Below are 21,552 nucleotides of genomic sequence, written 5' to 3'. Positions count from 1 at the left end.
CATCTGTTTGAACATAACATATATCCATCAGTAACGATAATGAGGCTTGCAATAGACTGTATCTCAAGCACATAGTCTGAGCATAAAGAATTCTTTGCCCATAGTATGTTTGTGAGTGTATGATCTAGACACTAACTTTGCCCTTCAAATATTTCAAAAACATTTAAAAGCTCTATCCAAAACATGAAACAAAAATGAAGCCTGGGGTTTAATTAAATGTAAATAAGTGCAACTAGGAACATTTCTATGATTATAAGAATCTCTAACAAAAACAGAGATTGGTGTAAATATCTGACTATACCATGGTCATGTGTTTAAGAATTCACTGATAACATTAATGATAATAATAATGTTTATATATTTAGCACTAAATTCTATATGCCAAGTGCATCTTCAAAAGGCATACAAATTAAAGATCATGAGATGCGAAAAGGTGGGTCTTGCACTGTCAGTTCTGAATGAAACTATAAAAACATGTTGATACAACATGTTGATGAAAGGTGATACTATCCTACAGGTCGGTCCCACCATAAACACATGCAAAGGCAACGCAAAAATTCACTTGACATGAAACAACAACATAAGGGGATAAAAATGAGGGAATTGCATTGGCCATCATGTTCGGCACCAAGTCAAATTTCAGAAATATCCTTCACCTCCGGTCTGTTTAAGATTTTGTAATCTCCCCCGAGGCCATGAATGTATATCCTATTGCTAAGAGACATTTAAACTCCATTGAAGTGTAAATAAAACCTACCTGATTGTGACCAAGGACAGTTTTGATCTCAGTCGATGTGAAAACAATAGTGCCATTTTGTGAGACAAGAAGAAAAAACCCATCAACGATCTGAAATTCAAACAGAAACAGGAATCAATACCTATATCGTTGCCATGGATATCTTGTGGCATTTATTGGCAAAAATCAGAACCTTTTCTTTGTAATGCATGTGCAGTCAATAAACTTCCTTCAGGGAAAGTACAACTGAAGGTTTTCAGTGTTGTATAAAGAATGGTATAGAACATGATCTCTTTGCAAGATGACATCAGAAATCTCGACAGCTGGTCTCATGCATTTGTTCTATGATTGGTATCCTTAAGGTTTGGGATTGAGTTTAGCTTTATGACAAACTCAGCAACATCCTTAGCTATGTGGTGGTGGTCTGTAAATAATCAAGTCTGGACAATCCACTGATCAACAGCATGAGCATGGATCTAGGCAAATGGGATATATATACATGTGTGAACCCGATCCTGTCTCTTACATGGGTTACTGAAGATCAATTCTAATCAGGATCTTCATAGGTCTTTATCCTCATGGGGTCCTGTTGATGATGCTGATTGTCTGTGAAGAGGGATTTGTATATGGACTAAAACATCTTACGCTACCCCCCCAAACCCTACTTTCTGATACTATTTTCTTGCACAACAAAAATCATTTACCTAACATGGAATAATAGTGGATCCTCCAAAATGAGTTGCATGTTTTGCACACATTAACAATAGGCGAGACCAATTCTATTTCTCGATATGTGGATCCGTTAGTCACATTTTTCCAAGAATACGAAAAAAACATTCTCCCTACTCAAAAATAAGGCAATAATATTTTTGTTGGCCAAAACTGTAAATGTGCAAGAAAATGTTTTTAGATTGCTTTTTGCCTCATATTGTTTTAGTTTTTAAAAGGAATATTACTCAGACTGGTGATTGTTTATTGCTCCTGACTTTTGGCTTTCTGAGGACAACAATCTGTAAAAAAAGAAATAAAATTGCTCTGGCCTTACATATTTACATTTTTTTCAAACAATGCCTCTTTAAATGTGTGTACAGCAACATACCTCATGGAGCAATCTCCCACGGTTTTCACAACTGAAGAAAGATGGACACCAGTCATAAAGCTGTGTTTTCATCTTCTTCAAACCTGAATTTACAAGAAGGCAAGGTTGTCAACAATATCCCCTGCAATGACAAATACTCTTTAGGAATATGTCAACTAGTTATGACTATAGCAATTGTCCTGGCATGTATATAGCAGTGCGTGAGGGAATAAGTTTTACGCCGCATTAAGCAATACTCCCGCTATTTCTCTGCAGTGTCTATATAATAAAACCTCAACCAGACAATGCATCAACAACACGAGCCTCAATCTAAGCAACTTGGACATAAACAGTGTGTGTCTACTAAATCAGTGACTACCAGTATATTGCAAAGTGGAAGGAGAGTATTGAAAGGTTTTAAAGCTCTGAAATGAAGAAGAGCCGACCACCACTGTTGAGGTCAAACTACGAGTAGAATACAGAAATATTTTATTCAAAAGTCCAAATCTACCCAAGGCACCAGTTCACCACCTGATCTATCTATGTGCCAAGTTTGGTGAAGAAATACTGAGCAGTATTGAAGTTCTGGTGTGGAAAAGACGAATGTGCGTGCATGCAGGCACGCACAGATAGGTGGATGGAGTGCATCTTAATACCCCTTGCAAAATGAGTTGTAGTGGCAGTGTATGAATCTCCTAGAAAATCCAGGAAGCCCCGCGGGCTGCTAACTGAAAAATGTTGCTGGCCCTGTGAACATGTAACCAGCCCTGTATTAAAAACAAGAAACTGAGGTAAGGTGTTAAAATACTCTTATCAAAGAAGTACTTATAGTGAGGTAAACCTAAACATATGCAAAAGCAAATTTTACAAAGCATAACTTGGGGGTCCCTGTTGATTCATTTAGTGTCACTGCCATCTGGATCAGAAAAACAGGCAAAGTTATTATGGTCAGCATCTTTGGCAAGAAGGGTTTCTACATGCATGTTCTTCATGCAGTGAGCACAGGGGATTTGTAACTCTCCTTGTGAAAAGTAAACATGCGCAAATTTAACAAAAACGACTTGCTCACTGAGAGCATTCTTTAGACCAATCACGTTTAGTGTTAGATAACAGGGTAGGCTGATCTGTGGAAGTTAGGGTTTGATTGATCATGAACTATACATACAGACATTGTCTAGCCACCACAACTGTGAACTGTTTTCAAAATATCACCCATAGTCAATGACATTGTAAAATATATACCGATGGAAACATGGACTGGCCCACAGGGCTGGCTTAGATGATACAATACAGTTCTAAGCCCGCCATGTACCTAGCAAGCAGCGGGTCACCGGGCAGACACTATTTCATACACTGGCAAAGGATGATATTATCTCAGTCTCATGAATCAAAGACAGACAGAGATAAATGAATAAATGATAAGACTGAATTTGAAATTTAATTCAGTCAATGATAAAGACTGGGTGAAGAATGAATCAATGACAAAACTGAGTGAGGTGAATCAATGATAAATAACAATAAATAATAAAGACTAAAACAGGTGCATCATTTACAGAGACTGAGTGGCAATAAACAATGATATTGATATTTATATTTGTCCTATAAAATACAAGTCTGGGATCTTCTTTCAAAACTGCTTTGACTTTACAAGATAACATAGAATCAGTAGACAGATATTTACACAGGTTTGGGAGAGTAACTCAATTAAATGCTTAAAACAGAGCAGCACAACACCTAGGCATCCAGTATGTTTTTAGTCACAACACAGATTAACACTATATTAAACCAGTAATTTTCCCCTGTCAAATAGTTTCTAAAGAAGGGAATATTCATAACAGAAAATACTCCAGAAATTGCATGCAGCTACATGGCAGCATTCTGTAAATAATCAAGTCTGAACCAGACAATCCAGTGAACAACAGGAAGATCATTGATCAACGAAAATGGGATACAATGACATGTCAATGAGCCTGATCACCCAATCCCATTAGCCACCTCTTATGACAAGTATGGGTTGCTGAAGACCACATGTAACAGTTCTCCAGAGGCAATAATACACAAGTATACTGGTGAATATCATAATGTATCGAATAAATCACATGACCATAATACATCATCCAAAGAACAAAATACTGCATAATTAGCTTCAAAGTAACAATACATAAATGCTTAAATGAAAGTCAATGCAAAACAAATATGCACTTGTATTACATATGGTTTTTTTAACTTTGCGTTTCAATATCCTTTCTGCATTTTGAAAAAGACCACATGTTCACAGTGTAAATAGTCCGTTTTGTACGGTGTGATCACCACAGCCAGTGCATGCAAAGTGATCATGCATTGAATTAACGCATAAACTTAAAATGTGCATCCAGCAATTCCAGTCAGTTTGGAAGAACTTCAACAGTATTTTAAAGGCACATTATCATGCCACACTTCTCTAAAAATCAATATTGTATTTCTCTCATCAATACTAACTATAAGCCCTCAGCAGAGCCACCATATTATTTATTCCGAAAAAATTTATGCATCAAGAAATTGAATGAATCAATGCAACACTGCATCAAAATGACCCTCACGCATTTTACCAACCAAAAATTAGTTCAAACGAACCCACAGAGTTATGTCCCTTGGAACCTTCTTTACGAATATCCTATGATGCAGCTAATAATTGTTCCAGTTTGGCAGACACTAACAACATTGCATGCGACAGTTTCCAACATACCGAACAATCATTTACATTCCATGTACAGCAAGTGTTACCTGTCTAGGAGCTGTTTGCCTCAAAGTTTCAGTTATCGATTTCAGGCAAGTCCTAAGGGATAGTATGTCTACTGTTCTATCGACTGGAAACTAAAGTGAGTCCACATGCCCTAATATATATGTTTTTGACCAGTATATTTTTGAAACAGCACTACATTGTGCCTCTAAGCTAGCAGGCACCGTATTTGTCCTAGTTTCCAATTAACTTCAAACTGACCAGACAAAGTAGGCGTTGGTAAGAAATGTTGACAGACTTGTATCAGGGACAAACATGTAATGAGAGACGACTGGGTTTAGGTTACGTTTGGGCTGCATTAATCAATATTCGAGCAATATCATGGCTACAAACAACAGAAATGGGCTTCATATATCGTACCCTTGCTTAATGAGAAAACATTTTACCTACTTATCTACCGCACTGCCCGAAAAATACAATTCTGACATATGTTTTGTATTTGTTTCTTTTCTGTTGAGTATCCATCATTAGATAAACATATGTGAAATGTTTGACTGTCATTGAGAAAATGTCCTTAACTGATAAAAACTATTTCCAGTTGTTCTCCATGTCCATAAGATAAAATTATTGGCTCCTTATCAAAACCAGTTGTAGGGCTTGTGACGCAGTCTCTTAGTTGTGAAAATGAGTATTGCCATGCACTGTCGCACTTGTATTATGCTATGAATACAATTATGCACAATAGTACATTAAGTGCAGTAAACGGCCTGCATGAGGTCTCTCTACTCTGACATCAGAATAAGAATGTTCATTAAGGAACAATGGAAAAGTCAGGTCACGCAACATGCAAGTTAGTGTAAGGCAGGGGTGAAGTTTAAAGTTCAAAAGCTCGCAGTGATGGGAACCCAGGAGTTTGCAACTACCATTCTTACATCCCTGTGAATGGAAGAAATCCAAGTGAGATACCTGATATCAAACTTGTGAAAGATCAAATTCAGTGTTCATGACTGGCTACTCCATTGAGATGACCTGTGGTCAAAATAAGACAGACTACCCTTTCTGATAGTAAAGTATTGATCTGTAAGCTGTGATTCAGCAGAATTTACTTACATCTGCATCGTAAGTTTAGTGTTGTAAAAGGCGGTCACATCTTACGGACACACACAGTCAACTGTAGTGGAGGATAAATTCAACAGACAATAGCAGACCCATATCTGACTAAACGTTAAATGTAGATCACCATGGTAACATGGCACTACCATCCAGTAGAACAACATTCATGACTGTAAAAATGAGTGAGTATTGTTTTGAGCCGCCTTCAGCAACATACCAGCAATATCACAGCAGCGACTCTGGAAATGGACTACATATCCTGTACCCATGTTGGGAATCAAGCCCCCTGGTTTAGTGTGAGGAACCAGCACTTTAACCACTAGACTACCCCACCTAATGACTGTAATATGTGACCTTTAGAGTATTCATCTAGTCTTGGTCTTGTCTAGTTTCCATCATGATGTCACGTATGTTTGAGTGGTGGGCTGAATCAGTCATGCATGGTAAGAAGGCAGACTTGAAACGTAAGTGAGTGACTTCAGTTTTACGCCACACTCAGCAATATAACGGCCTTCAGTAAATTATCTGTGAATTAATTTTCAACTGGAATGTTTCCCCGTTTTTTTAATTGTTAATGTTTGGGAATCATCCATGATCAATCATGTTATGATAATTCACTTCCTGGTATTGAAGCACTTTAGTGTAGGAATGTCAACAACAGTCTAACAAATAACAACTCAACTTCTCTATGTGCCATATGCTTTGCTTGATTTTGTAGAATCACTGTGAAACTGAGTACAGTCTAGTCTGCTTTCTTTCTATTGGTTTGACTTTAATCAAACAGGCCTGCAGATGTCATTCAGGGCCTGTAGATTTGAAAACCTGCAGGCAGCAGCAGGCCCTGATGGCCAGCTGGTAAACTAAAGTATTGTAAACACTGCATGAGTTTGTTTTTTGTTGAAGTTGGGACTGTTATTAACAAGGAAGAGATACACTATATGCCTATGCTTCATGGACTGTCATCGGTGCAGCGCCACATAATCAAAACTGTAAGTCCATTATTTACCTCTGAAAGACATATATATGACCCTTTGACTACACTTCAGAAAACAAATCACCTTTGTTCAGGTCTCTGATTTGTATGCTTTGTCAAGGAAAACCATACGTTCTCAAAGAAAGGACGTAAACTGATATTGGATCTGCAACCATTAAGAAAGGTTGTGTCTGATATATTTTAACAGTAAATATTTGTTCAGTACTAGAAACTAGTTTTTTAGCCATTAACAACAGCACAATTATGTCTTCATGAACAATTTATCTATAGAATTTAATAGATGTGATATCTGGTTATAGCTTGGGTATATTTCACCTGACTTGTTTAATACTTTCTTCATTACAAGGAAGTCATTCAGCCATGTTTTCTATTTTGAGTGTGACAAAACTTTTCTAGAAGTCTTCAGCTATGTTTTTTTGACATCACTGTGTCATTTTTCTGTACATTCTTTAGATATCAGTACAACTGTTGATGCATTTTGGAAGTGTTTTGGTCCAGTGAGTGGCGAAACATTTCAGTGGAACTAGTTTCTTAATCTGTAAGTTATTTGTTAAATAACGTAAAATTGTATGGTTTCAGTCTAAGTAAATGTATCCTCAGTACTTTTCGATACACTCCACTACTGAGTCTAACAAAACCTTATGGGAGGTCGCGTCAGGTAACCTTTGAGATTGACCAATCAGAACACAGCTTACCAAATCGAGAAAGTGCACATTCGCACATACCGTCTGAACCTTTATCTTGAAAAGGTTCGCAAACAAACGATTCCGAATGCTATTTAGCGTATGCTTGCTTCCGGGTGATGCACACAGCGTACGTACAACCATGACAACAGTGAGTAAACAGTCGCAGAAAATAGTGTTTTTGGCAATATTTTAGGATGTTATCATGCAGAAATATTAGCTTATGGTAACCACGTCAACAGAAACCCCAAAGCGTATATACTGCAGGTCAAATAACTGTGTTATATGAGGATTCTTGTGTGTGGAGAGATCTGTGTCAGTGAGCTGAATACTTTGAAAGTCCCTCGATCCCTAAAGAGTAGCCGTGGTCTGATTGGTTAAATCTATTTAACCGTCTTGCGTTTGATTGGACGGTCATTGATCGCGCAAAGATTACCTGACGCGACCTTCTACTAGGTTTAGTTAGCCTCAATGGTGGAGTGTAACAAAATACACTGAGACTAAGTTTACTTAGACTGGTATGGTTTTAGCATCAAATCAACTTCTGATTTGAATGTGTGACACTTTTTATGCATAACAACTTCTTTTTATTCTTTACGCAACATTTCTGAGCTAATTCTTGCTCCTTCATCAGCTGAATGCTGAGTGGTGCCACTCAGTTGTATAGTCTGGCAGAAAATGTTTCAGGACGGTGTTTGGTAACTTTACTTTAAAACTATAAGTGCTATCCGTTTCCAGTTTGGTATGAGGCTTTATAATACTACCATTGAGGATTTTAATTGTCATAATTTATCACTCAATAATAAGAAAGTTGTCAATAAGAGCTGTCATTATTTCAAGTCACAACAACACCTCACATGTCAAGGGTGTTGAGCTACTTACCAGAACAGCAACCAGGTTATCATAACTATCATGTATTATGTTATCATAATAAAATCTGTATCATTTAGCATATCATCACAGGTGACAAAGTGATAATGTTTGTGTTTATTGTGATACACTGTTCCCAAACACCAAATAAGTGCCATGGCATACTGAGTCTTATAATGTACTCCAGGAGAGTGATGGCGCTAATGTGTAACCTGGTCTTGGCTTGCAGCAAGCCACGGTCAGCTGCTACACAGCAACGTCTCCTTCCTGGTTCCTGGATTCTCTGCTGTGTCAGTCTATGTTTGGGTGAAACTTGGATAAAGAGTGGAGTCTGTTATACTATCCTCCTACATGGTTGTTTCTTCAACGACCATCATTGGTGAAGTGGTTCCATTCTTCTTTTCTTCATGACGTACCCTCCACCCAAGTTGATATCACACAGTCCATGAACCAAGTTACTCATTCTCCTTGGGGACAATCGGCGTTTGCATCAACCCACACATTCTGAACTTCCTCAAGTAGCACAAAAAGAGGAGCCTTGGCACAAGCTGCTAGCAGACGGAAGTCAGTGCCTTCTTTGTACATGGACAAAAGTCCAGAACTCTGAATTCTTCTTCAGCACAGTAGTAACAACATTAGCAGCAGCTGAAATGGCACCATGGTTGACCTTGGTAAACCATCATATTACCATGGCTGTGTGTGATTGTACATGCAGTGTGTTCTGAAGAAACACCTTGGGTAGTATACTGGGGTTCCAAAGATCAGAAATCAGTCAAAAGAACGAAAATAATTATCGATTGTAAAAAACATATATTCGATTAATCAGAGTTTTGTTGTTTTAATATAGCACACTTGAATGAAGTAAACTAACCATTAAATTTGTTGAACACTCATGAACAAACATGTGCTATGCTATGCTTTGAATTACAATTCCAGTGTCTTCCTTGCATGCATGCATGAGCCTTCTCAAAGTCCATCTGATGATGACTAGCTATATACTTGATCAGCTGTGAGGTTCTAGGGTATTATGTGCTGGAATCCATCCAAAAGGAAGACATCGGGAATCTTTGATGCAGTATCTTCCTCGTCATAAATGGTTGGTATGGGGGTAGTCTCAGTTCCTGCCCAGTCCAGGAATGGTCTCTTGTGTATTCTGTAGTTTGTATTATCACTGATTAAGTGATAGTTATCATTGGGTCACAATGTTTAGAGTGTGCGAATTGTGGGACACATTTCGTATCACGTATGTCAATGGCATAGTATTTTTAGTGGCAGACCTTCTTGGCAATCTATTGTTTACTTCCTGTTTGTGAAACTTCAAAGTTAATGGCACCGACCTCGAATGTTCCTGACACTGTGTCAGTGTATATAAAGGCTGGTTGTTGTGTTAAGGGACACACATATGGATGTACACTCAGAAATATTAGGAGTTCTGATCTGCCAATCAATGCCTGTTTGTCGACTATATCATCTTCTACATTACCATCTGCCTGACTACTGACTTTATAAACAAGCCCCATCTAGAATTTCTGCCCTCTGTAATACCAGGATTCTGGTGAGTTGATATTTCATGTTTGTGACCCATTCTGAGATGCTTTGGTGAAAGATCAAAGGCGCCGACAATACTTTATCAGACGATAATGTGCACTTTTTGCATTACATCACAATGTGTTGACGTCAATGCGCCATTCCAGTCTGCCCCCCCATAATCGAACTTCTGTGCATTATGTCACAATGTAACTGATGATACGATGCACGTCAGTTGCCATCGCCTCGTACAGCCTCCCACAGTAAACTGCTTCATCGCATCCCGTTTCTTGGTTTGCAGATGCATCACACAGCCAACATCACTGGTGGAAACATTACGTTTATGTTTTCTGAATGATAAAATGTCTCAGAGTGCGACTCAGATTTTACAGAGACATGGTAATGTTTGCAATGTTTACATTCCCACAATGCAATCATGGAACGTCACATGACTAATCAGCTTCGGCTGAATGTACTGATCTGAACTTTCGTTGATAGTAGAAATGCGACGGTCATATTGCCTTGTATGGTTTAGGAGAATCTCAGATGTAATTAAAATGATCTAGAGAAGATATTTAACCCGAACATAAACCTTCACCCAACTGTTCATCATTTGTTTTCCTAGTAACGTCTGTCTTAACATTGGGGCCTGACACGTCAAAAGATCAGTGCGTCAGTTAGCCCTGTGCGAGGATTCTTAACTTAGGTCACAGACACCGTTATTTGTTTTCTGTCATAGATTAATCGAAATTAGGCTTAGAAATTATTAAATATGGCATCTTGGAAAAGAAATACAGTTCGTTCTACCACCATGTATAGTGTAATAAAGCACACTTTCGCCCAGAACTTTTACATCATTAAGGAGTTCGGACGCAAGTGTGCTCGTGCTTTAACTATAATAGTTCAGGGACCCGTGAAGGTCCCGGGGTAGACTAAGCATTCAGCAACACATGCTTGCCATAAAAGGCGACTATGCTTGTAGTAAGAGGCAACTAACGGGATCGGGTGGTCAGGCTCGCTGACTTGGTTGACACATGTCATCGGTTCCCAATTGGGCAAACCGATGCTCATGTTGTTGATCACTGGATTGTCTGGTCCAGACTCGATTATTTACAGACCGCCGCCATATGGGTGGAATATTGCTGAGTGCGGCGTAAAACTAAACTCACTCACTCATTCACTCACTCACTCACTAATAGTTCACGGCGAAAGTGTACTTTATTACGCTATACACAGCGGTAGAACGAACTGTATTTTTTAATTAGCTCAGATTTGTGACTCAAATGCATCATACTAGAAATCTGTATTGTGATTTATCATAACTTGCTCATTGTTTGCTCAATATATTATATTATATTTTAGGCTTGTCTGTGTCATATTTTTCTGGTTCAGAGGGGATTTGTTATACCTTTGTCTTGGCCATTTATTAACCGTAACAATTCCGGATAAGATCTGTCCAGTTCTACATCATGATTCCAGTTTTATGATCTGTTCAGTTCCATGTCATGATTCTAGTTACAATCTGTTTAGCTGCATGTCATGATTCCAGTAATGATTTGTTTAGCAGCATGTCAAGATTCTAGTCACGATTTGTTTAGCTGCATGTCATGATTCTAGTTACAATCTGTTTAGCTGCATGTCATGATTCTAGTTACGATCTGTATAGCTGCATGTCATGATTCTAGCTACGATCTGTTTAGTTGCATGTCATGATTCTAGTTACAATCTGTTTAGCTGCATGTCATGATTCTAGTTACGATCTGTATAGCTGCATGTCATGATTCTAGTTACGATCTGTTTAGTTGCATGTCATGATTCTAGTTACAATCTGTTTAGCAGCATGTCATGATTCTAGTAATGATTTGTTTAGCTGCATGTCACGATTCTAGTTACAATCTGTATAGCTGCATGTCATGATTCTAGTTACAATCTGTTTAGCAGCATGTCATGATTCTAGTAATGATTTGTTTAGCTGCATGTCATGATTCTAGTTACAATCTGTTTAGTTGCATGTCATGATTCGAGGTACGATTTGTTTAGCTGCATGTCATGATTCTAGCTACAATCTGTTTAGCAGCATGTCATGATTCTAGTTATGATTTGTTTAGCTGCATGTCACGATTCTAGTTACAATCTGTATAGCTTCATGTCATGATTCTAGTTACAATCTGTTTAGCTGCATGTCATGATTCTAGGTACGATTTGTTTAGCTGCCTGTCACGATTCTAGTTACAATCTGTTTAGCAGCATGTCATGATTCTAGTTATGATTTGTTTAGCTTCATGTCATGATTCTAGTTACAATTTGTTTAGCTTCATGTCATGATTCCAGTAATGATTTGTTTAGCAGCATGTCAAGATTCTAGTCACGATTTGTTTAGCTGCATGTCATGATTCTAGTTACAATCTGTTTAGCAGCATGTCATGATTCTAGTTAAGATTTGTTTAGCTTCATGTCATGACTCTAGTTACGATTTGTTTAGCTCCATGTCATGATTCTAGTTACGATCTGTATAGCTGCATGTCATGATTCTAGTTACGATCTGTTTAGTTGCATGTCATGATTCTAGTTACAATCTGTTTAGCTGCATGTCATGATTCTAGTTACAATCTGTTTAGCTGCATGTCATGATTCTAGTTATAATCTGTTTAGCTGCATGTCATGATTCTAGTTACGATTTGTTTAGCTGCATGTCATGATTCTAGTTACAATCTGTTTAGCTGCATGTCATGATTCTAGTTACAATCTGTTTAGCAGCATGTCATGATTCTAGTTATGATTTGTTTAGCTGCATGTCATGATTCTAGTTACAATCTGTTTAGCAGCATGTCATGATTCTACGTACGATTTGTTTAGCTGCATGTCACGATTCTAGTTACGATCTGTTTAGCTGCATGTCACGATTCCACTTATGATTTGTTTAGCTTCATGTCATGATTCTAGTTACAATCTGTTTAGCTGCATGTCATGATTCCACTTATGATTTGTTTAGCTTCATGTCATGATTCTAGTTACAATCTGTTTAGCTTCATGTCATGATTCTAGTTACAATCTGTTTAGCTGCATGTCATGATTCTAGTTACGATTTGTTTAGCTGCATGTCATGATTCTAGTTACAATCTGTTTAGCTGAATGTCATGATTCTAGTTACAATCTGTTTAGCTGCATGTCATGATTCTAGGTACGATTTGTTTAGCTGCATGTCATGATTCTAGCTACAATCTGTTTAGCTGCATGTCATGATTCTAGGTACGATTTGTTTAGCTGCATGTCATGATTCCAGTTACAATCTGTTTAGCTGCATGTCACGATTCCAGTTACGATTTGTTTAGCTGCATGTCATGATTCTAGTTACAATCTGTTTAGCTGAATGTCATGATTCTAGTTACAATCTGTTTAGCTGCATGTCATGATTCTAGTTATGATTTATTTAGTTGCATGTCATGATTCTAGTTACAATCTGTTTAGCTGCATGTCATGATTCTAGTTACAATCTGTTTAGCAGCATGTCATGATTCTAGTTATGATTTGTTTAGCTGCATGTCACGATTCTAGTTACAATCTGTTTAGCTGCATGTCACGATTCCACTTATGATTTGTTTAGCTTCATGTCATGATTCTAGTTACAATCTGTTTAGCTGCATGTCATGATTCCACTTATGATTTGTTTAGCTTCATGTCATGATTCTAGTTACAATCTGTTTAGCTTCATGTCATGATTCTAGTTACAATCTGTTTAGCTGCATGTCATCATTCTAGTTACGATTTGTTTAGCTGCATGTCATGATTCTAGTTACAATCTGTTTAGTTGCATGTCATGATTCTAGTTACAATCTGTCTAGCTGCATGTCATGATTCTAGTTACAATCTGTTTAGCTGCATGTCATGATTCTAGTTACGATCTGTTTAGTTGCATGTCATGATTCTAGTTACAATCTGTTTAGCTGCATGTCATGATTCTAGTTACAATCTGTTTAGCAGCATGTCATGATTCTAGTTGTGATTTGTTTAGCTGCATGTCATGATTCTAGTTGCAATCTGTCTAGCAGCATGTCATGATTCTAGGTACGATTTGTTTAGCTGCATGTCACGATTCTAGTTACAATCTGTTTAGCAGCATGTCATGATTCTAGTTGTGATTTGTTTAGCTGCATGTCATGATTCTAGTTGCAATCTGTTTAGCAGCATGTCATGATTCTAGGTACGATTTGTTTAGCTGCATGTCACGATTCTAGTTACAATCTGTTTAGCAGCATGTCATGATTCTAGTTACGATCTGTATAGCTGCATGTCATGATTCTAGTTACGATCTGTTTAGCTGCATGTCATGATTCTAGTTACAATCTGTTTAGCAGCATGTCATGATTCTAGTTACAATCTGTTTAGCTGCATGTCATGATTCTAGTAATGATTTGTTTAGCTGCATGTCATGATTCTAGTTACAATCTGTTTAGCTGCATGTCACGATTCTAGTTACAATCTGTTTAGCTGTGCATGTCATGATTCTAGTTACGATCTGTTTAGCTGCATGTCATGATTCTAGTAATGATTTGTTTAGCTGCATGTCATGATTCTAGTTACAATCTGTTTAGCTGCATGTCACGATTCTAGTTACAATCTGTTTAGCTGCATGTCACGATTCTAGTTACAATCTGTTTAGCTGCATGTCATGATTCTAGTTACAATCTGTTTAGCTGCATGTCACGATTCTAGTTACAATCTGTTTAGCAGCATGTCATGATTCTAGTTATGATTTGTTTAGCTGCATGTCACGATTCTAGTTACAATCTGTTTAGCAGCATGTCATGATTCTAGTTAAGATTTGTTTAGCTGCATGTCATGATTCTAGTTACAATCTGTTTAGCTGCATGTCATGATTCTAGTTACAATCTGTTTAGCTGCATGTCATGATTCTAGTAATGATTTGTTTAGCTGCATGTCATGATTCTAGTAATGATTTGTTTAGCTGCATGTCATGATTCTAGTTACAATCTGTTTAGCTGCATGTCACGATTCTAGTTACAATCTGTTTAGCAGCATGTCATGATTCTAGTTACGATCTGTTTAGCAGCATGTCATGATTCTAGTTATGATTTGTTTAGCTGCATGTCACGATTCTAGTTACAATCTGTTTAGCAGCATGTCATGATTCTAGTTACAATCTGTTTAGCTGCATGTCATGATTCCACTTATGATTTGTTTAGCTGCATGTCATGATTCTAGTTACAATCTGTTTAGCTTCATGTCATGATTCTAGTTACAATCTGTTTAGCTGCATGTCATCATTCTAGTTACGATTTGTTTAGCTGCATGTCATGATTCTAGTTACAATCTGTTTAGTTGCATGTCATGATTCTAGTTACAATCTGTCTAGCTGCATGTCATGATTCTAGTTACAATCTGTTTAGCTGCATGTCATGATTCTAGTTACGATCTGTTTAGTTGCATGTCATGATTCTAGTTACAATCTGTTTAGCTGCATGTCATGATTCTAGTTACAATCTGTTTAGCAGCATGTCATGATTCTAGTTGTGATTTGTTTAGCTGCATGTCATGATTCTAGTTGCAATCTGTCTAGCAGCATGTCATGATTCTAGGTACGATTTGTTTAGCTGCATGTCACGATTCTAGTTACAATCTGTTTAGCAGCATGTCATGATTCTAGTTGTGATTTGTTTAGCTGCATGTCATGATTCTAGTTGCAATCTGTTTAGCAGCATGTCATGATTCTAGGTACGATTTGTTTAGCTGCATGTCACGATTCTAGTTACAATCTGTTTAGCAGCATGTCATGATTCTAGTTACGATCTGTATAGCTGCATGTCATGATTCTAGTTACGATCTGTTTAGCTGCATGTCATGATTCTAGTTACAATCTGTTTAGCAGCATGTCATGATTCTAGTTACAATCTGTTTAGCTGCATGTCATGATTCTAGTTACAATCAGTTTAGCTGCATGTCATGATTCTAGTAATGATTTGTTTAGCTGCATGTCATGATTCTAGTTACAATCTGTTTAGCTGCATGTCACGATTCTAGTTACAATCTGTTTAGCTGTGCATGTCATGATTCTAGTTACGATCTGTTTAGCTGCATGTCATGATTCTAGTAATGATTTGTTTAGCTGCATGTCATGATTCTAGTTACAATCTGTTTAGCTGCATGTCACGATTCTAGTTACAATCTGTTTAGCTGCATGTCACGATTCTAGCTACAATCTGTTTAGCTGCATGTCATGATTCTAGTTACAATCTGTTTAGCTGCATGTCACGATTCTAGTTACAATCTGTTTAGCAGCATGTCATGATTCTAGTTATGATTTGTTTAGCTGCATGTCACGATTCTAGTTACAATCTGTTTAGCAGCATGTCATGATTCTAGTTAAGATTTGTTTAGCTGCATGTCATGATTCTAGTTACAATCTGTTTAACTGCATGTCATGATTCTAGTTACAATCTGTTTAGCTGCATGTCATGATTCTAGTAATGATTTGTTTAGCTGCATGTCATGATTCTAGTTACAATCTGTTTAGCTGCATGTCATGATTCTAGTAATGATTTGTTTAGCTGCATGTCATGATTCTATCAATGATTTGTTTAGCTGCATGTCATGATTCTAGTTACAATCTGTTTAGCTGCATGTCACGATTCTAGTTACAATCTGTTTAGCAGCATGTCATGATTCTAGTTACGATCTGTTTAGCAGCATGTCATGATTCTAGTTATGATTTGTTTAGCTGCATGTCACGATTCTAGTTACAATCTGTTTAGCAGCATGTCATGATTCTAGTTAAGATTTGTTTAGCTGCATGTCATGATTCTAGTTACGATTTGTTTAGCTGCATGTCATGATTCTAGTTACGATCTGTTTAGCTGCATGTCATGATTCTAGTTACAATCTGTTTAGCTGCATGTCATGATTCTAGGTACGATTTGTTTAGCTGCATGTCATGATTCTAGCTACAATCTGTTTAGCAGCATGTCATGATTCTAGTTATGATTTGTTTAGCTGCATGTCATGATTCTAGTTACAATCTGTTTAGCTGCATGTCACGATTCTAGTTACAATCTGTTTAGCTGCATGTCACGATTCTAGTTACAATCTGTTTAGCTGCATGTCATGATTCTAGTTACAATCTGTTTAGCTGCATGTCACGATTCTAGTTACAATCTGTTTAGCAGCATGTCATGATTCTAGTTATGATTTGTTTAGCTGCATGTCACGATTCTAGTTACAATCTGTTTAGCAGCATGTCATGATTCTAGTTAAGATTTGTTTAGCTGCATGTCATGATTCTAGTTACAATCTGTTTAGCTGCATGTCATGATTCTAGTTACGATCTGTTTAGCTGCATGTCATGATTCTAGTAATGATTTGTTTAGCTGCATGTCATGATTCTAGTAATGATTTGTTTAGCTGCATGTCATGATTCTAGTTACAATCTGTTTAGCTGCATGTCACGATTCTAGTTACAATCTGTTTAGCAGCATGTCATGATTCTAGTTACGATCTGTTTAGCAGCATGTCATGATTCTAGTTATGATTTGTTTAGCTGCATGTCACGATTCTAGTTACAATCTGTTTAGCAGCATGTCATGATTCTAGTTACAATCTGTTTAGCTGCATGTCATGATTCCACTTATGATTTGTTTAGCTGCATGTCATGATTCTAGTTACAATCTGTTTAGCTTCATGTCATGATTCTAGTTACAATCTGTTTAGCTGCATGTCATCATTCTAGTTACGATTTGTTTAGCTGCATGTCATGATTCTAGTTACAATCTGTTTAGTTGCATGTCATGATTCTAGTTACAATCTGTCTAGCTGCATGTCATGATTCTAGTTACAATCTGTTTAGCTGCATGTCATGATTCTAGTTACGATCTGTTTAGTTGCATGTCATGATTCTAGTTACAATCTGTTTAGCTGCATGTCACGATTCTAGTTACAATCTGTTTAGCAGCATGTCATGATTCTAGTTGTGATTTGTTTAGCTGCATGTCATGATTCTAGTTGCAATCTGTCTAGCAGCATGTCATGATTCTAGGTACGATTTGTTTAGCTGCATGTCACGATTCTAGTTACAATCTGTTTAGCAGCATGTCATGATTCTAGTTGTGATTTGTTTAGCTGCATGTCATGATTCTAGTTGCAATCTGTTTAGCAGCATGTCATGATTCTAGGTACGATTTGTTTAGCTGCATGTCACGATTCTAGTTACAATCTGTTTAGCAGCATGTCATGATTCTAGTTACGATCTGTATAGCTGCATGTCATGATTCTAGTTACGATCTGTTTAGCTGCATGTCATGATTCTAGTTACAATCTGTTTAGCAGCATGTCATGATTCTAGTTACAATCTGTTTAGCTGCATGTCATGATTCTAGTTACAATCAGTTTAGCTGCATGTCATGATTCTAGTAATGATTTGTTTAGCTGCATGTCATGATTCTAGTTACAATCTGTTTAGCTGCATGTCACGATTCTAGTTACAATCTGTTTAGCTGTGCATGTCATGATTCTAGTTACGATCTGTTTAGCTGCATGTCATGATTCTAGTAATGATTTGTTTAGCTGCATGTCATGATTCTAGTTACAATCTGTTTAGCTGCATGTCACGATTCTAGTTACAATCTGTTTAGCTGCATGTCACGATTCTAGCTACAATCTGTTTAGCTGCATGTCATGATTCTAGTTACAATCTGTTTAGCTGCATGTCACGATTCTAGTTACAATCTGTTTAGCAGCATGTCATGATTCTAGTTATGATTTGTTTAGCTGCATGTCACGATTCTAGTTACAATCTGTTTAGCAGCATGTCATGATTCTAGTTAAGATTTGTTTAGCTGCATGTCATGATTCTAGTTACAATCTGTTTAACTGCATGTCATGATTCTAGTTACAATCTGTTTAGCTGCATGTCATGATTCTAGTAATGATTTGTTTAGCTGCATGTCATGATTCTAGTTACAATCTGTTTAGCTGCATGTCATGATTCTAGTAATGATTTGTTTAGCTGCATGTCATGATTCTAGTAATGATTTGTTTAGCTGCATGTCATGATTCTAGTTACAATCTGTTTAGCTGCATGTCACGATTCTAGTTACAATCTGTTTAGCAGCATGTCATGATTCTAGTTACGATCTGTTTAGCAGCATGTCATGATTCTAGTTATGATTTGTTTAGCTGCATGTCACGATTCTAGTTACAATCTGTTTAGCAGCATGTCATGATTCTAGTTAAGATTTGTTTAGCTGCATGTCATGATTCTAGTTACGATTTGTTTAGCTGCATGTCATGATTCTAGTTACGATCTGTTTAGCTGCATGTCATGATTCTAGTTACAATCTGTTTAGCTGCATGTCATGATTCTAGGTACGATTTGTTTAGCTGCATGTCATGATTCTAGCTACAATCTGTTTAGCAGCATGTCATGATTCTAGTTATGATTTGTTTAGCTGCATGTCACGATTCTAGTTACAATCTGTTTAGCAGCATGTCATGATTCGAGTTAAGATTTGTTTAGCTGCATGTCATGATTCTAGTTACGATTTGTTTAGCTGCATGTCATGATTCTAGTTACGATCTGTTTAGCTGCATGTCATGATTCTAGTTACAATCTGTTTAGCTGCATGTCATGATTCTAGGTACGATTTGTTTAGGTGCATGTCATGATTCTAGCTACAATCTGTTTAGCAGCATGTCATGATTCTAGTTATGATTTGTTTAGCTGCATGTCACGATTCTAGTTACAATCTGTATAGCTTCATGTCATGATTCTAGTTACAATCTGTTTAGCTGCATGTCATGATTCTAGGTACGATTTGTTTAGCTGCCTGTCACGATTCTAGTTACAATCTGTTTAGCAGCATGTCATGATTCTAGTTATGATTTGTTTAGCTTCATGTCATGATTCTAGTTACAATTTGTTTAGCTTCATGTCATGATTCCAGTAATGATTTGTTTAGCAGCATGTCAAGATTCTAGTTACGATTTGTTTAGCTGCATGTCATGATTCTAGTTACAATCTGTTTAGCAGCATGTCATGATTCTAGTTAAGATTTGTTTAGCTTCATGTCATGACTCTAGTTACGATTTGTTTAGCTGCATGTCATGATTCTAGTTACGATCTGTATAGCTGCATGTCATGATTCTAGTTACGATCTGTTTAGTTGCATGTCATGATTCTAGTTACAATCTGTTTAGCTGCATGTCATGATTCTAGTTACAATCTGTTTAGCTGCATGTCATGATTCTAGTTATAATCTGTTTAGCTGCATGTCATGATTCTAGTTACGATTTGTTTAGCTGCATGTCATGATTCTAGTTACAATCTGTTTAGCTGCATGTCATGATTCTAGTTACAATCTGTTTAGCAGCATGTCATGATTCTAGTTATGATTTGTTTAGCTGCATGTCATGATTCTAGTTACAATCTGTTTAGCAGCATGTCATGATTCTACGTACGATTTGTTTAGCTGCATGTCACGATTCTAGTTACAATCTGTTTAGCTGCATGTCACGATTCCACTTATGATTTGTTTAGCTTCATGTCATGATTCTAGTTACAATCTCTTTAGCTGCATGTCATGATTCCACTTATGATTTGTTTAGCTTCATGTCATGATTCTAGTTACAATCTGTTTAGCAGCATGTCATGATTCTAGTTACAATCTGTTTAGCTGCATGTCATGATTCTAGTTACAATTTGTTTAGCTGCATGTCATGATTCTAGTTACAATCTGTTTAGCTGAATGTCATGATTCTAGTTACAATCTGTTTAGCTGCATGTCATGATTCTAGGTACGATTTGTTTAGCTGCATGTCATGATTCTAGCTACAATCTGTTTAGCTGCATGTCATGATTCTAGGTACGATTTGTTTAGCTGCATGTCATGATTCCAGCTACAATCTGTTTAGCTGCATGTCACGATTCCAGTTACGATTTGTTTAGCTGCATGTCATGATTCTAGTTACAATCTGTTTAGCTGAATGTCATGATTCTAGTTACAATCTGTTTAGCTGCATGTCATGATTCTAGTTATGATTTATTTAGTTGCATGTCATGATTCTAGTTACAATCTGTTTAGCTGCATGTCATGATTCTAGTTACAATCTGTTTAGCAGCATGTCATGATTCTAGTAATGATTTGTTTAGCTGCATGTCATGATTCTAGTTACAATCTGTTTAGCTGCATGTCATGATTCTAGTAATGATTTGTTTAGCTGCATGTCATGATTCTAGTAATGATTTGTTTAGCTGCATGTCATGATTCTAGTTACAATCTGTTTAGCTGCATGTCACGATTCTAGTTACAATCTGTTTAGCAGCATGTCATGATTCTAGTTACGATCTGTTTAGCAGCATGTCATGATTCTAGTTATGATTTGTTTAGCTGCATGTCACGATTCTAGTTACAATCTGTTTAGCAGCATGTCATGATTCTAGTTAAGATTTGTTTAGCTGCATGTCATGATTCTAGTTACGATTTGTTTAGCTGCATGTCATGATTCTAGTTACGATCTGTTTAGCTGCATGTCATGATTCTAGTTACAATCTGTTTAGCTGCATGTCATGATTCTAGGTACGATTTGTTTAGCTGCATGTCATGATTCTAGCTACAATCTGTTTAGCAGCATGTCATGATTCTAGTTATGATTTGTTTAGCTGCATGTCATGATTCTAGTTACAATCTGTTTAGCTGCATGTCACGATTCTAGTTACAATCTGTTTAGCTGCATGTCACGATTCTAGTTACAATCTGTTTAGCTGCATGTCATGATTCTAGTTACAATCTGTTTAGCTGCATGTCACGATTCTAGTTACAATCT

The 21,552-nt window shown here is 37.0% G+C and overlaps 1 protein-coding gene across 1 annotated transcript in view; it reads right to left on the bottom strand.

Moving 5' to 3' along the window:
- The window catches only part of LOC137274401 (neuronal PAS domain-containing protein 2-like), a 100,932-nt gene that overhangs the window by 54,763 nt on the left and 24,617 nt on the right, over positions 1 to 21,552 (bottom strand). The window contains exons 3-4 of the mRNA XM_067807572.1: positions 1,836 to 1,918; positions 758 to 847 (exon numbers count right to left, since the gene is read on the bottom strand). Of these exons, the coding sequence (XP_067663673.1) occupies positions 758 to 847; positions 1,836 to 1,918 (173 nt within the window). The remainder of the gene's footprint in view (positions 1 to 757; positions 848 to 1,835; positions 1,919 to 21,552) is intronic.

Source organism: Haliotis asinina, chromosome 2 (assembly GCF_037392515.1).
Source record: "Haliotis asinina isolate JCU_RB_2024 chromosome 2, JCU_Hal_asi_v2, whole genome shotgun sequence".
NCBI classification, from domain to species: Eukaryota; Metazoa; Mollusca; class Gastropoda; order Lepetellida; family Haliotidae; genus Haliotis; species Haliotis asinina.
Note: the sequence above shows the minus strand (reverse complement) of the source record. Positions and strands in the feature narration are given on the sequence as shown.